Genomic DNA, 18,339 nt, shown 5'->3' on the forward strand with positions numbered 1-18,339 from the left:
AACGGCTTAAATGCACTTCATTGATGAAGTATAATAAAGATAGGTAAGATCTGCGTACATTTTACACTCTCCAGACTCCACTTCTGGGATTACATTGGGTATGTTATTATTGTTGTTGTTGTTTTTTTTTTTTTAATAATTTATAATAAACTATGCATCATACAGAACTATGCAAATAATATGAATTACTCCAAAAATATGAAGGTATCCAATCAAATGAGCAATGGTTTATTAGGTTTTTTCTTATTTCTGAAGAGTGTTATTTGATTGCAGAAAAGCTTTGGCAAGATTAGTTGGTCCCGACCTAATTACAGATAAATTTAAGTTGAGAAGTTCACCTTTACTTGGTATTATTTTTATATTCAAACAACTTCGAGGAGTTTTCGTATCAAAATCACATGTTCTTTTTGTTAACTATAGGTTCATGTCTCATGAAAGTGTTTGTATGAGAGATGCATGTATCAACTGCAAGCTTTAATTATGTCAATCATTCGCAGGCCATTTTCTTCTATTCAAATTGTAAGTGGGCAAAAGATTTTTCATTCCTGCCTAGAATAATAGTTCTTTCCAAAAATGATAAACTGAAAATTTAGGCCTCCAATATTGCGAAATGATTAACTCCATTCGTAACTGCTAAATCCTTAAGACAGTGATTTTTACTCATGGTCCCGTCTCTTTTCTTATCAGAATTATAATAATATTGAAGATGCATTTTCTAAACTAACAATAGAGCTCTGTTTTAGGAGAGTAAATAACGATTATTTACTATATGCAATCTATTTGTTTTCTTTTTCTTAGTACTCTGCGTTCCTTTTTTTTTTTTTCCTTTTTGATTTTGTTCTTAGCTAACAATCGAACTAATGTTACGATTCAAATAATGACTTCAAGAGTGAAGATTATGGGAAGAATATTTTGCCTAGCAATTTCCTTTCAAGATAATCATTAACTTAGTTTTAGTCAAAATTCATTTGTATCGTTTATTAACGGATCTGACTTAGTTAAACTTACATTAATTTTGATCGATGATAATTCAAAATACTTTAACACTGTAAAATTCTTGAAAAAATTAGTATATTGTACCCATGAACAATTTATACTTTTCGTGTACAAAAAGATAATGAAAAAAATGATTAATTTTATCATGAACATCAATCAACATTAAGAAGATAATTATATTAATCAATAAATGTTACACTTCGAGAAATATGTACACGACAAAATTGACCGAACATCAAGACTTATTAAATTATTCATTATATACTTAAAGTTCTTAAAATTTATAACAATGCCAAATCATCTAAATTTTATTGAGATGTTCTTAATATCTTTAGTTTTGGCGAAATTTACCTTAAGCTTATTGAGGTTACTTATGACCGCGCGAAGCGCGGGTAAATTACCTAGTTTTGTCACGCCCCGAACCATGGCCTGGGCGTAACACGGCACTCGGTGTCTGACTGAATGTGACCGAGCGAACCACATGGCTTGCTGAGCCATTATGAGGCATACATGAGCGGAAATATAACGTGAAGTACATGATGAGCTTTTATAAAATATAGTAAGTCATAATATTTTCTTGATTAAGTCATGAATGCGGACAATATCATAAATGAGCCAAACCGGCTAACCAACTTTGAAAGTCTAACATGACACTTGTCTTGTCTATGAAACCTCTAACATGAGTCTAAAAAACACGTAACATATTTGCCCGAACAAGGCCCCCAGCATACCTTTAGATGCAAAACTAGATAAGGAAAGATAATGCCTAAACCCCGAATGAGATGGGGCTCACCAATAAGCTGGTACGTGCAGATCCTAATGAGCAGAAGCGTCGTCCTGTAAATCCGTACCTGCATCGTGAAATGCAGGCCCCCGGGCAATAAAAGGGGACGTCAGCACATTGAATGTACTGGTATGTAAAGCAACTGAAAGAAATAACATGGGACATGGAATAACATAATAAGAACTGAAACTGAAAACCTGAACATGAACATGAGCATGAGCATGGGTACGTGTATATATATGATATAAGCAAAACATGATAAGTAGGGAGAGCATTTCATAAACCGACATGTGATATCACACGTGGGTACGTGGAGTCTAGTATCTCGCCGGACCAGCAGAGCCCTCATACCTTGCCAGGGTATAAGGTGGAAACGTGCCTGATGAATTTATTCAGTGTAAAATTAAGGTATCGTCCTAACTGGGCGGAGCGATCCTTGTCCTACGGTGGCTACGTAGTTCAGGCTATCTCAGCTTCTCGGTAATTCGTGCAACTCCCAAAAACATGAACATAATATAGTTGGATAAGAAGCCCATGATTTTCGTGAATTAACTTGTACTTGTTCTTTAATCATGATTTCACGAAATAACTTGTAAACATGGTTTCATGAAATAACTTGTATTTAGCATGTATATTTCTTGTATCATGGCATGAAAGTAATTATATAATTTAATTACATGAAAACTCGTAGACATATAGGATATTCATGAAATAATCATTCTTAGCCAAAAACATGCATGTAATAACCCATGGAATACAAAATATGGGTTTTCATGGATTACAGACAGATTCTCAATAATCATAATGAGTATCAAGAACACAATGATAGAATAATAGCAATTCAAACATAATATAGTCATAGACATGGACCTAGGGTTATCATGAGCATAGTATAGAATAGAAACTCTAGTTTTGTAAAGTTTCATACTTTATGGATTAGGAGGCGTGGGGAAGAACAATGATGTTCCCACACGTACATAGTAACTCTACATACCTGGTAATGCTCCAAACTTGACTTAAAGACTCTAACTTGAAGAGGATTTCCAAAATCTTGAATTCTTGAACCTTGAGATGGGTTTTCTTGAAAACCCTAGTTTATGAACAATGATTTCTTGCTTAGATAATTAGAGTATATGTTAGAATTGAGTTGAAATAATTAGAGTAGGCTTACCTTGGTGTTCTTGATGATGGAAGAGGGTAGGAGGTCATTCTAGGGCTTGAAGGAATGAAAAATAATGATGTGAACTGATACGGACGAATATATACTATTTTGGAAAATTAAAATTTCCGCCCAGTTAAATACTGGCCGTATTTTGAAATACGTGTCGTATATTGAAATACGGACTGCATTGCGTCTCTTCAGTAAAATAGCCATAACTCTTTGTACAGATGTCCGTTTGACCCCCATAATATACCGTTGGAAAGGTATTTCAAAGCTCTACAACGTTCATCAAGGAAGTTTTCTCAAATTCCAAATAAGTTTTGAAATACCAGCCGTATTTTGAAATACGGTCCGTATTTAACCATTTGACATCCAAATGCCAAATTCCAGAATGCTCAGAAATCCTTGGTACCAGTATACGACTTGAATTACGGCCCGTATACTGAAATACGGTCACTGAGCATGGGCGTAAATCCCCATCTTACAACTGAACAGGGAAATTCCAATTCCCACATTCTTTATCTGATTTTCTAAGCCTAGGATCATGGTCAAAGCTTACGTTAAAGGTACGAGGTGTTACAAGTTTGTAAGTAAAAGCAAACCTCCTAGTGTATCATATTTCTTCAACTGAGTTGTTAAGAGTTGTGACAATCTATCACTGTCAATTCTCCCACATGACATTAAGAGAACGTGATAGCTAGCGGTTGTATGCGGAGGCAGATCTAGTCTTAAAGCGTTGGGTTCACGTGAAACGATAGCATTTGCACCACATTGGTAGATGGAAAGAAAAAGGAGATACTTATATGGAGTTGGATACTCTTAATGATGTGAGGCCTTTTGGGGAAAACCGTGCGGGTTTGGCCCAAAGCGGACAGTATCATATCATGCTAAGAGTATCTTTGGGCCGTTTTAGCTCAACAACTGATATCAGAGCCAATGGTTTGGCAGGACGAGTATGAAGATGGCGGAGTGTGGAGTGGGGCCTGGCTTAGTGCCTTTGCCCATCTATGGGCTGGTTTACGACATTTACCCATAGCTTTGAAGACGCATACACAACCTTTGGGCTTTGGTGATCATAAATACTTTGACGATGTGGGTGGCATACTGACATGCTGACTCTCTGACCCGTGAGTTATGGTAATGATCCATGTGGAACTTAGTTCGAGGGGGAGATTGTTGGGTGTGCGAACAAAGTACCACATTGGTAGCTCGAAAGAAAAGAAGCTACTTATAAGGAGTTGGATACTCTTAATGATGTGAGGCCTTTTTGGGAAAACGCTTGGCCCAAAGCGAAAAATATCACATCATGTTAAGAGTATCTTTAGGCCATTTTAGCTCAACAAACTTGAGGTTGTATGAACCCATAAACTTCAAATTTAAGATCTGACTCTGGTTAGATAAGTTAGTCTCAAATTTAACCGTCAGTTGTTAGTTGAATAATAATGAAGTTAAATATTATGTTTCCTTAATCCTAACTCAAGATTGTATTTGTATTTTGTGTCTTAATATCTCCTATTATCGTTAAATAACTTTGTTATATTTGAAACAAGAAGTCTTCTATTTCTCACACTAATAAGTTCTTTTGGTATCTTGAAAAGCTTGGGAGGAACTAAGTTGAGCGACAAAAATGATGAGTTAAGTTGACCTAATAAGGACAGACAAAAATATCAGTTATGGCAATCTATGTAGGCTCTTTTAGGGGGGTAAATTCATGATTCATTGTCAAGTAAAGGGGGGTTATTGGATTAGCCTGATGATTGACAACAGAAGACCGAATTATATTAGAAAATCAGGCGTGGAAATGGCCATTTTGCACGCTAGGGCCATTGCATGATGATCAACAGCTAGCTCAAAATAATGACTTTAAGCACTCGTTTTAAAGATGGAATGAAAGTGTTAGCACAATTACACAAAGAAATGGTTCATTCTAGAAACCACCTGATTGATGTTCACTTACACTGGATAGTAATACTTCTGGGGACCTAGATTTGGCAAAAAGTGTATTAAAATGTCGTTAATTTGTGTTTGGAAAATGATTATAACTTTGTAAAGAGTGACAATCTTTATCCATATTTGCTGAATTACCAAATGTATGGGCCTTTGATGAACAATGAATTAATGCACTTTTTTCCTTTATTGTATGCCGAACAACTAATGAACGATAGCCAAATGAACTATTAATGATTAAAGCACATTACATCAATAATAAAATTAGCTACTACTACTACTACTACTACATGTCTGCATAACAGGGACCTGCCAGCTCTTATTTGGCCATACACTATTAATGATTAAAGCATTTTAAAAACAAATTACTATATCATTTTGAATTTCTTGAGCGCGATCATCAGTCTATTTGTGAATCCCAATATAGTACGGATGCTTAGGTATAAATAAAACACCAAATAACGATAAAATTTTGTCTGCGTGGACATTACTCTTGTGGAAAGCAGTGAGTGGCTCATGAACTGGATTCAGCCTAAAAGGAAGTTGATTTGCCTAGGCCTAATATGGTGCAAATGACCCAATTAATTTGGGCTGAATACAGAAGGATAAGGCCCAATATGGTACTCCAGTGGGCAATTAGCAGGAATGTCCTTATTATGGGATGGTCTTTAAGTTTTGACCTTCAAAATGTTGGTCTTTAAAGTTTGCCCTTCGCTAGGGACCGCTTGGTTACCGGTGCAAACCCCCACTCAGCTGAAAATTAAAAAAAAATCTCAATACATAAGTTCAGAAAAAAGGCAGAGTTATAGCTCTACCTTAAGACAGAAAGGACAGAATTTGCAAATTCTGTCCATTTCTGCCTTAAGGCAGAATTTGCAGAAATGGGCAGAATTTTCCACGCAAGTTCTGCCTTAAGGCAGAAATTCTACCTTTTTTTACAACTTCTGTCTTGCAATTTTTTTTTTAAATTTTCACTGAGCGGGGGTTCGAACCCGCGATCAAGGAGTTTCTAGCGAAGGGCAAACCTTAAAGACCACTAATTTGAAGGGCAAAACTTAAAGACCACCCAAATGAAATGCAATCCGCGCAAAAAAAAAAAAAAAAGTACTGAAGTCCCTTTGGGCTGAATACATAAGGAGAGATGGATTTCTAAAGCGTGCAATTGGACTCCTAACCACCTAGTATGGCTGGCAAGTGGGTCTGTTCTGATTGGTTAAAATTCTTATAAGTTATAATTATGCATTGGTGACCTGGAATATTTAATTAAGTAATCTGCTATGATTGGTTAAGTGTCACTATAATATAAATTTTAGTTACACGATTAATGTAGATTAATAAGGTAACAATTTGAAAGTAACCGAATTCAAAAGGTTTAGACGCGGATTCTGGGGAAAACAATTTTAAGTTCTAATAAAAGGGGTTCTGAATTTAAGTCAAAGTTCTGTTGTGACCTTTTACAAATTACAACTTAGTAGTTAATTATATTGACACATACGTATTTTTTTAAGTCAAAGTTGTGTTGTGACCTTTTATAATAACTTGAGAGATGAAACTATACGTAAAGATTTTGTAACTTTGCTTTGCACAATACCAAAGTGTTGCAACTTGCAAGGTTTAAATTTCACCAAGGAATTTTTTCACCGCTTGCTTTCTTTTTCGCTGTTTTGAATCATCCCTCTCCCAAAGTATAAAAGATCATAATTTCAAGTGCAATTTCATGAATTCAACTCCTTAACAATGTGTAGAAGGGGAAAAAAAAAGTAGTTACACTCCACAAAATAGAAAGAGGAAACGAAGAGATGCCAAACCCCTCCAAAAAGTTACCAGCCTCTCATCCCTTCACAATCACTTTCCTTTTCTCATTTCTCCCTCCCTCTCTTTTTCATTTATGTTCGCGCTGTTTCTATCTGTTTCAAGTTTCAACTTTTTTCTTTCTTTATTCCTCAAAAGCCAATAAGAAAAAAAAAATATGAAACAAAAAACAAAAAGTTGACAAGTTTGAAACCTGAAAATCAATGAAACACTCACCACTAACAATCCCACTTACTCCATCACCAATGGATCGTCTCATCACTCCCACCTTCCTCTCTCTTCTTCTCATCACTTTCTCTCTCTTCCCAGGTAATCATTAAGTTAACCACTAACCCCTTCACCTAATCTCTATTTAAATCTTGATTATAAGTTTTTTTTTTTTTTTTTTTTTTACAGGGGTGCAGTCAACAACTTTCAAGATAGTAAACAAGTGCCATCACACAGTATGGCCTGGAATACTAACTGGAGCTGACAGAGCACCCGTTAACCCGACCGGGTTCGTTCTTAAGAGTGGCAAATCCAAGACTATTAAAATGCCCAGGGGTTGGTCGGGTCGGGTTTGGGGTCGGACCCTCTGCTCCAACAACCCATCTACCGGAAAGTTCACTTGCCTCACCGGAGATTGCGGCTCCGGCAAGGTGGAATGCGCCGGTGCCGGAGCTATACCTCCGGCGAGTTTGGCGGAGTTTACACTTAACGGTGACCAAGGGTTGGATTTCTATGACGTCAGCCTTGTTGATGGGTACAACCTTCCAATGCTTATAGTTGCTAAAGGAGGTACTATTAGAAATGTCTCACCATGTCATCTAAAAGTTTAGTTTAAGCTCTTGGAGAGAGCACACTTTTATTACAGTACTATTTAACTATATTCTCAACACGCCCTCACGTAGGGGTGAACATAGTTTGGGCCAACTCGAAATTCGAATTTTTGGATATTTGGTTTTGACTTTGGATTTAACTTTTTTTTAAAATTTATGGAATTCGGATTTAGTACTACGGATTTTCGGACGTCCGAAAATCTGAAATTGTTATGCTATATATCTCATATCACATGTGTCAATGCTAGTAAGTCTAATTTCTAAAGGTCCAATAGATTAATACGCTACGTACGGCCCTACCCATTATAGTATTATGTCTAATATGAAATTACACGGTATGGGCGATAGGGTGGCCTCAATCCTTGTTAACGGTAAAAAATTATACATTTTAAGGAGCAAAATATTAAGTGAATTGAGGCTGTTAATTGTTATGTTCTGTCCGAAAGGCTCAAAAGTCAAAATCGAAAATCCGAAATATCCAAATTGATTAATTCAAAATCGAGCTTAGAAAATCCAATCCAATCCAAACTTATTTGGATTGGATTTGGATTATAATTCTTGAATCAAAAAACCGAATATCCAAATTGAAATTTTCATATCCAATTCGAACGGCCCAAATGCCCGCCCCTACCCTCATGCGCTGGCCTGATTTTTTTTTTTTCACGGAACAAGTACGTGGAAATTCTTTTCGATAATGGGTGGCGGTGAGATTCGATCCCAGAATCTCTGCCTGCTCTGAAACCATGTTGAAATGTGTGACCATCTCATCTAAAAGCTTTAGCTATTAGAGAGAGTACACTTTTAAGTATTTAATTATATTCTCAACAGGTACAAGAGGGGGATGCAGCGCTACTGGATGTTTAGTGGACCTGAACGGCGCGTGTCCTCGAGACTTGAGGGTTGCGAGTGGGAGTGAGAGTGTTGGATGTAAGAGCGCGTGTTTGGCATTTAATGATCCGATATACTGTTGTAGTGAAGCGTACAATACACCTGATACGTGTCATCCGTCGAGCTACTCGCTCTTCTTTAAGCACGCGTGTCCACGCTCTTATAGTTATGCTTATGACGATAAGACTAGTACCTTCACTTGTGCCTCTGCTGATTACTTGATCATATTTTGCCCTCTCCCTTATACCAGGTGAATTTACTTTTACACCCTTTCTATACTGATTGCTGTTTTATTTCGTAGTAATTGAAAGTTGTTTTATATGATCTAAATTATAAATAATACTGTGTTATGTTTAGTTCATTCTTAACTCTAAAGTTTTCATTTTGTAGCCACAGTAATATCAAAAACAGGATGTTTCAAAGTCTCTCTTTCTTAAACTTTATGCTTAATCAAAATACTGTCATATTAAAAATGAAAATTGAGGGTGTGATAGTTAAATTATGATAGAAAGCTTTGACTGGCGAAGAATACCTAAGAACGTGCTAAATCCGCCTCAATGTGGTGTTAAATGAGTAACGAATTCCATTTGTGGATCTTAATAAATTGGAACAGGTGTAGAGAATTTATATAGTCGACTTCAACTAATTCAGCATCAAGGCATAGTGAATTGATGACATGATCTAAATAATTGACATTCAAATGAAATTTCTATTGACTAGTGACCAGTTCTATGGGGAGGGAGGGGTGTCTTTACTAATAATAAAGGGGCATTTGATATTGGAATATGTGGCTTGAGAGATTCATAGATACCTGAAATCTTTGGAGCCAAATTTCCTGCTTGAATTATGAAATAGTGCGGATCAAAAGAGTGTGTTTTGGTGCAGGTTATACTGCCTGAAGTATCTTTTTGCTCAGGTCTATATGGGAATTTACCTTCTAGATCAACTTGATTTCCTTTCGACAAATGTTCTTTCAGTTCGTAGTTAAATATGAGAAGTAGTCTTGACGACATATTGTTAGATTTAGTATTGATGAGTTAGTATTTGCGAGGTGGGAAGTTTGTCCCTCATTGGTTTTAAAAATAAAAGGAGGTAGAAGTGTTTTTAAGCACTTCTTATCTTGATTTGAATTATTTTGGAGAAATCCAAGTTTGATTATATCTATTTCCCTCCAAAATTTCTCTAAGATAATTAAAACCAAGTAGGACAAGAAGTGCTTAAAAACATTTCTACCTTTCATTTTACCAATAAGGGACACACTTCCTCCTCTCTTTTTAAGTAAGGTAAACTTTCATTTGATTACAAAAATAGGTAAGTTTCCTGGCAGTTCAAATCCCCTGACTACTCGAGGAGCTTGCAAAGTCTAGTAAATCTAAACATCTATATACATCAAATTGGTTACCCCAAGCTAAAAGTTTTAGTAAACATCTAACTTTCAGTGTGTGTATGGAAGTTGAATTTCCTTCAAAGCATCTCTGATTCCTTTACTTCCAAATGCTCCAAATGATACATTGAGGAATCATCTTTAAAATGCTTCTGATGTTGAACAAAACCTTAAACTTCTAGCCACTATACAATGCACAAACAGATGATCTACATTTTCACTATCATGTTCACACATGTGGCATCTGTTGCTAGATGTTTACTAAGCCTTCCTCTCAAATACTAACCCATCAATACTAACTAATCGAACAGACATGTCAACTAAACATGTGTTACATCCTCCTGTTGTTTTAGTTGCAAATTGCAATTATGTTACTTCAAATGAATGAAATGCAAAGCACTAGTCTATGCTGACGTATGACGTTAATTAGTTATCAATATAACTACCAATGATATACTTCACTACAGATAATAAGTAGTTTCTGAGCATAATAAAAACTTGGTTTGCTTTCACATACCAAGAGGAAAGGCTGAATATATATATATTTTTTGTTTATTCTTTAATATTATTATTTGGTATTATTGTTGTTATTATAATTATTAAAGAAGGAATTACCAACTTGCCCTTCAAAAAGTTTTTTTGGAGAGTATACACTTGATATAAAGGAGAGGTTAGATGAGTGGAATCTCTTTCCTTCCTCCTCCCCCTCCCTCTTGAGCAACTAAACATAGTGTAAATTTGGGGACATATGCTAAAACCATTTATGCATGTTGTAGGCTCCCAAGTTATTAGTATGAATATGAATGGATTAGTAAGTGAGTTGGGCAGCATAATTCCTACATCACCTGTATAGATTAAAGTCTTACAAGTCTATACCAAGCTTCCTTTGCAGCCTTAGAGTTTTTTGTTCATTAGTAAAAAAAAAGGGTTGACCTTGTATGCTTATGTTTTCAGCCTCAACTTCATGCTGTTGAAGAGTGTGAAAGTGTTGACTTGCTTTTTACTCTCACGCCCCATTCCTTTTGCAATCTTATAATAACAACAACATACCCAGTGTAATCCCACAAGTGGGGTCTGGCTAGTAAAAGGCATTTCAACGTAATTGACCTTTCTAGGATAACTCTACCTTATAAGAAAAAAATGACCTTTTTTGGATGAACTAAAAGAGTATTGCACCTTATCATTTGGACACTTTACAATTTGCACTTATCCATTTGTTTTACGATTTCATATCTGATCTAATGAGTTTCCTACGATACCATGAAAATAGCCAAAATCAGGCATAGTGAGGGCATTATGCCAATATAACAAGAGATTCAATCTAATGAGTTCTTTGCAATTCCGTGCAAATCGCCCAGAATCAGGAACAATCAGGTACTTGTGTCAATTTAAGCAGAGCAAAGTGGGAATACTTCAAATTTAACACAATTTTTATCTCTTAAACTACACACCATCATACTCCGAGTTTGCAAGGGTTGCCGACTCCATCTCTCAACTTCCCGCCATTAAAGCGTTAACTAGTCTTTCTTTCTTTGTTAAACTCCTTGTATGGTTTAATAAGGCAGTTTGTCATTGTACTCTTAGGAGCTCTACACTAATTTATATCTTGCTTGCAGTTGACTGTCAACCAGTCCCCTCTAACAACTAGGTCGATGATGAAGTGGGTGTCAGTTTCTGCCATGACTTTCCTCATCTTAGCTCAATAGCTAGAGATCCAGGTTTCGAGCCCATCACTGTATAGAATTCCCCGATCTAGTTTCTGAATCTCATAATCTGTGACCCATCCATATAGCCACTTATTTAAAAGAATTTCCTAGAATTTTGGCACTGCCACTAATATTCACTCTGCAGTCATCATCCAGACAAAGAGAGTAAATGGCAGCATTAACACCATGAAAAAGATGAAAGAGAAAAAAACCTTTTGAATTTTTCTCCAAAGATGACTCCCAGCATATGACTTTTAACTTAAAAGAGTGAAAAGGTTAAAGTTGCGAATTTCCGGTGGTTAAAACGGCATAAGTTCCTCACATGTTGTATTTTAGGACTACTTCATGGTTCTATAAGTTTAAGCATGAAATAGTTAAAGCAAATGGCAAAAATGCAAATCAGTGTTTACTCTTGAAGACTTTCAACCATAAGTTTTGTCTGTCTTTATTCATGCACTGCTATTCTGCACCAGTGATGAAGCTATGCACATCGTTTGGACCTTTTTAGTTTAATTGACTAAAATCCTTAGGAAAATGTCTATTGGAAAATCTTGAGACTTCTCAGCTTTCATCTATATAATTGGTGCTGCATTGAAGCTCTGCAACTTTTTTTTCCTTATCGGATGTCCCCGAAGAGAAAAAAAAGAAAAGAAAAGAAAAGGTTGAGTCTCGGCAGCTTAGATCCTACCTCCAGTCTAAGTTCCAGAGAAATGTGAGCATATGTGCCTTGAATCTTTTGATCAGGATCTTGTTGTGGGGCAGATATTCTTTCAAGGAGGTACCAGGGCAAAAGAGTTAGGCTTAGAAGTTCCATTAAATATTTAAATATCCAGAAGAAAATTTAACAGAACTCTAAAGTGAAGTGAATGCCTTCTACACGTATTTGGTTCAATTATAAGAAAAAACTTAATTCCACTGTCTCGGAAAGAATAGCGGAGTACGAGTATGAGAATCAAGGCACTAACTTCCGTTTTGGACTTTGACATCCATTCCTGAACTTTTTGAAATAAAAATCTTATGTTTAGAAACTACACAAGTGATAACTCAGCTTTTCATGGATAAAAGTATTTAGAAAAATATTTGGAAAAAATAGTCAAAGCAGTATCTTATGAAAAAAGGCAATAAGGTTCTTTTCTACTTTGTGGTTATGAGACGTGTGTGACAATCATGACATTCAGATAGGTATTAAGGGGACTATACTTGCTGATAGTCCTGTAAACAACAACAACAACATACCCACTGTGACCCCACAAGTGGGGCTGGGGAGGGTGGGGTGTACGCAGACCTTACCCTACCTTGTGAGAGTTAGAGAGGTTGTTTCTGAAAGACCCTTGTCTCAAGAAAAGCGTTATCAAAAGGAGGTTTGACAAATACAAAAGTAAAAGCTATGGTGAAAATACTGTAGAAAAGAAGTACTGACAACAAAAATAGTAAATATAACCCAAGTAAAAGAACAACAACAGTAATACAAATGAAGAATAAGATAATAATGGAATACTAATAGTGATCCTGATAGTAGATGAGGGAGCACATGAGGTGCTCTAAGCTAGAAGCATGCTCTCCCTCAGGAAAGAGAGTAATCACTCTGACAATGGAGCAGTTATGTGGAAAATGGAAAAGTTATCTGCTGATTTTATGTCTGATCTGCAAAACCAATGTGATATATCAGAAACTTATCACTTCATAAATTTAAGTAGATAAAAAGAGAAACTATTACCTCACATTTTACTTGCGGTCTTGAAGTTAGCAAGCAAAATGTATGATTTTGAGATCTCCTAGCCTAGGAGAATAAAATGCCATACGATAAATTCTAAAGTCAAGTGTTGCGTTCTCGTCCCTTGGGAGTTTATTAGATGTCTAGATCCATCACGTGCCAGTAAGAACATATGTATTCAATAATATTGCTTAAGGCGTAACATCTACACTATGGGCTGTCCGTCCAACTCGCTTAGAGCCATTCGCCATTTTAGCTCCATTATGTAAAACTGATATGTCTTAATTACCAATTATATTGGATTTTATAGCATGGTATTATTCCTTATGCAAATTAGTTCTGGTAGTTAGTACCTTGAGCTTCATACATGCTGGTTAATGTTGTTTGAATAAAAATTGTACAGCATGAAAGTGTTATCGCTTCGCAAGGATCCAGCTGAGTTGCCACTGGTTAATAAAACCATGATGTACATCGGAAGGCATCATTGAAGTGGTGAGTCATCCATCCGACCATCTTTACTGCACATTATGGTGTCAGCCATGCCTATAATTGCAGCAATATTGGACTTGTCTGTACTCTAGAATATTGTAACTGACCTTGATGGACAACTTTCAGGCTAATTTACAGACAGAAGTTGAAGCTTTGGATTTATCCTGAACCCTAATGCCGACAATTCCTCATTTAAAGTCGTGTGTGGGGATCCTTCTCGTCGATAACAACTGACAATAATTGTGTATAAGAGTTTGTAGCTTCTTATAAGTTTGTTACTTTTTCGTTTTCAATCTAAATTTTGCTCTCCATTGCTTTTGGTGCTTGGAAGGATTCATAGTGTAAAGTCATGGGCATGTCAATCAAGTTTTTTGGGAAAAGAAGTTTTAACCTATTTTTAGTTGGGTCACAACCACATTTATGCCTCCCTTTCTATGTTTTTTTCTGGTGTTAGGGGTGTGGAGGTACTGGTAATTTTTTTGTTTTTGTTTTTGTTTTTGAGGTAGTGGGAATGTGGTCGACAACTCAAAACATTTTGGAACTAGTTGAAAGTATATATTAGGATTGTTGAGCTGCCTAGTATAGGAATGGAATTTTCGTACAGTTTTGGACCTTTGGTTTGTGGTTGGTTTTATATAATATTGCACCTAAATGAGCTTAAATGGAGTGATGATATGTATAGTCGATCCAAGCTTGCTTGAGATTGATTAGTAGTAGTTGTTGTTTGGTGTATGATTGATCAATACAGTTTGTTATTTTCTTCCTTTTACCACCTGTTTTTCCTGTCAGTTGAGTTTAAAGCTTCTCTTATATACTGTTGGTGACTTGGTTCATGTAGCCATGTAGGTAACTGGATAGCTTATCAGTAATTACCTCAGTATATACTTTAAAGAACATTTGGTTGCTTTTTTTAATCGTTGCTTTACTGGTGAACTGTTTGTCGATTTCTAAGTAGATGGGCTTTGATCCAATCCTGCTTTCAGTTGGAAAGTTTGCACAGTATGGCTTTCTGTTTTGGATCAATGTGCATCCTGTGAATCATGATGGACGGATGGATTCACGATTTGAAATATGGGTGATTTACATATATATACGTATTTAGGGATATATGAGTTTCTATGGCAATTGTAAGTTACTACACAATAATAATTGATTTTCAGTTAATTATTTATAGATTGTGAGAAAATAAAAACAAGAGAAATATTATTAAGATGCGGTATTATATTATTTCACTGAGCCTTATTTTTGTACAGTACATTGCAATCCCTTTTTTAAGTAGGACGCTATATACTTTAATATTCTAACACTCCTTAAGCTGGTGCATATAAGTCATATGTACTACAAATGTAACTAATACGAGGATAAGTTAAGGACCTGGTGAAAATATCTACAAGCTTATTATTTGACTTCACAAAGACTGTAACGATATCTCTTGAGAATATTTTTTTCTATTAAGTGGTAGTCAATCTCAGTTTAAAAGACTGGACAGATGTTTGGGAAATCAGGCTTTGCAGAATTGTTTTCCTATTTTGGAGGTAGAGCATCTCATTAAACAAGGTTCTGACCACTCCCCCTTGCTGGTAAATATGAGAGCAGATAGTAGACCAATTAGGAAATCTTTCAGGTTTCTTAATTTTTGGGTGGAGCATGAATCTTTTCTAGATGTAATCAAAGAAAATTGGGTGGAATCTTATGGCTCAGACCCCTTCTTTAACTTTCATAATAAGTTAAAAAAAGGTGGGAAGAGCTCTCTCTAAGTGGAGTAGGGACACTTATGGTGATATCTTCAAGCAAATTGCAACTCTGGAGGAAGTGGTGCAGGTGCATGAGCAAGAATTTGAACAGAATCCTACAGGGCTTAATAGGGAAAGGCTACAAAGGGTACAAGCTGATCTGATCAGGTTTTATGCTATTGAAGAAAAATTTTGGAGACAAAAAGCAGGGATGCAGTGGTTTCAGGATGGAGATAGGAACACAAAATTCTTTCATGCTCATGTCAATGGAAAGAGAAGAAAGCTACAATTACAGAGAATTCAAGATCATACAGGTACATGGCTGGACACTGAAGAGGAGATTGCGCAGGAAGCAATCAGATTTTTCTCAGACCAATTCAAAGAGGAAAATATCCCTACAGATTTCTCTATGCTTGATAAGAATCCTAAAATGGTTACAGAAGAACAAAATCAACAACTCTATGAAATGCCAGATGAAGCAGAGGTGAAAAGAGCAGTTTTTGGTTTAAATGGAGACAGTGCAGGGGGTCCTGATGGTTTCACAGGAAGATTTTTCCAAGCTTGTTGGGAAATTATTGCAAATGACTTGGTGACCATGGTGAGATCATTTTTCTGTGGGCATGAACTCCCAAGGTATGTAACTTGTACCAATTTGGTTTTGATACCAAAGAAGAAAGAAATTAATACATTTTCTGATATGAGGCCAATCAGCTTGAGTAACATCACTAGCAAAGTTATTTCAAGAATCATTCATGAAAGACTGATATATCTGCTGCCTGAGATCATTTCACCTCAGCAATCAGGATTTGTTAAAGGCAGGAGTATTGTAGAAAACATTCTGTTGGCTCAGGAAATTGTACATGATATTAGGATTAGAGGAAAGCCTGCAAATGTTGTCATTAAGCTTGACATGGAAAAGGCTTATGACAGAGTATCATGGTTATTTCTAACTAAAGTCCTGAGGAGAATGGGGTTCGGTCAATTTACTATTGATCTGGTGTTTAGGGTTATCTCAAATAATTGGTATTCCATTTTGATTAATGGGCAACCTCATGGATTCTTCAAATCATCTAGAGGAGTAAAGCAAGGAGATCCACTGTCCCCTACTTTATTCATTTTGGCTGCAGAATGTTTGTCTAGGGCTCTCAATACACTGCATACTGAGGATGAGTACAAGGAATATGGGATGCCAAAATGGAGTCCATATGTCAATCATTTGGCATATGCAGATGATACTATCATTTTCACCTCTGCTAATGAACAATCTATGAGATTAGTGATGAAGACTTTGAGTAATTATGAGAAGGTGAGTGGTCAGAAGATCAACAAGCAGAAAAGTGTTGTTTATATGCATCATTTGACATCTCATAACATTAAGGAGCTGGTATTTTCTGTCACCCAGATTCCTAAAAAGGATTTTCCATTCACATATTTGGGTGTACCAATCTACTATGGGAGAAGAAGGAACATTCACTACAAGGAGATAATAGAAAAGATTCAGAATAGACTGAGCTCATGGACTGGTAAGCTGTTATCTATTGGAGGAAGGACAACACTGATTAAACATGTTTTACAGAGCATGCCTATACACCTACTATCCGCTTGTGACCCTCCTAGTGCTATACTTGCTCAGATTCATAGATTGTTTGCTAAGTTCTTTTGGAGCAACTCTGTGGGAAATTCAAGTAAGCACTGGGCAACTTGGACAACCTTATGTCACCCACAAGAAGAAGGTGGCATGGGGTTTAGAAGCCTACAAGATATATCTAAAGCCCTCTTTGCTAAACTGTGGTGGAACATGAGAACCAAACAATCCTTATGGAGAACTTTCATGAGTAATAAGTACTTAAAGAAGTTTCATGCTGTGATAGCCCCTAGCGGATCAGGTACTTATGTGTGGAAGAAGATGATTAAATACCGAGATGAGATGGAACATGAGATATGGTGGAAGCTTCAACAAGGTAATTCTTATTTTTGGTTTGATAATTGGACAGGACTGGGAGCCCTATACCATATTACTCCACCAGATTTTGAGTGTGATCCCACAATCATCCTTGTAAAAGAAACTGCAGAAGTGGGGCAATGGGATGAACAGTTGCTAAGAAGAATCCTTCCTGAGGATCTAGCAGACCATATTGTGCAGCACATTAATCCACCAAATGAAAATGGCCAAGCAGATAAGGCTTTCTGGAAATTAGATTCGAGGGGGAAATTCACAGTTGGGTCTGCATTTCAATTGCTCAGACAAAGAAAAGACCCCAGTAATTTGTATAAGCAGATGTGGATCAAAGGACTACCAATAAAGATATCTTTTTTTATGTGGAGATTTTGGAAGTTCAAGCTACCACTGGATGATAAGTTGAAGAAATGGGGACACCAATTCCCTTCCAGATGCTATTGTTGTCAACATCCAAAAGTGGAAAATACCTCCCATGTCTTTTTACACTCACCAACAGCTCAAGCCATCTGGAAGTATTTTTGTGGACCAGTGGGGATAAATACTGAGAATTTGCAAGTTACCCAAATAATTAACAGATGGTGGGATATGCCTAGTAGACTACATGCCAAATGTATCAACCAAGCTGTCCCTGCTATTATTATTTGGGAACTCTGGAAGAGGAGAAACACTATGAGACATGAAGGGAAGGTGTCAATCACAAAACTCATTTACCAGGTGATGCATACTTTGATTCAATTCATGAAGGTGAGAAGGAAAAATTTTAGGTATGCACCATATAATTGGAGTGTGATCGTTGAGGCATTACAGAGATATTCTCCAAAGATAAGAGTAACACCAGAACTCCAGATATTGGATGGATAAAAGTCAATACTGATGGAGCCTCAAGAGGAAACCCGGGTAGGAGTTCATGGGCCTTTTGTGTAAGGGATGAAAGGGGAGATGTGAT

General features: G+C 36.5%; 1 protein-coding gene across 1 annotated transcript; it reads left to right on the plus strand.

Annotated features, from left to right (window-relative positions):
* The first annotated feature begins 6,686 nt into the window (after positions 1-6,686).
* On the plus strand, positions 6,687-14,113 carry LOC132599305 (thaumatin-like protein 1b). The gene is made up of 5 exons (XM_060312612.1): positions 6,687-7,010; positions 7,098-7,478; positions 8,348-8,657; positions 13,615-13,703; positions 13,827-14,113. The coding sequence occupies exons 1-4, from the start codon at positions 6,905-6,907 to the stop codon at positions 13,697-13,699; spliced, it is 882 nt and encodes a 293-aa protein (XP_060168595.1). The 5' UTR covers positions 6,687-6,904; the 3' UTR covers positions 13,700-13,703; positions 13,827-14,113.
* Positions 14,114-18,339: the final 4,226 nt, after the last annotated feature.

Source organism: Lycium barbarum, chromosome 6, assembly GCF_019175385.1.
Source record: "Lycium barbarum isolate Lr01 chromosome 6, ASM1917538v2, whole genome shotgun sequence".
Classification (NCBI taxonomy): Eukaryota; Viridiplantae; Streptophyta; class Magnoliopsida; order Solanales; family Solanaceae; genus Lycium; species Lycium barbarum.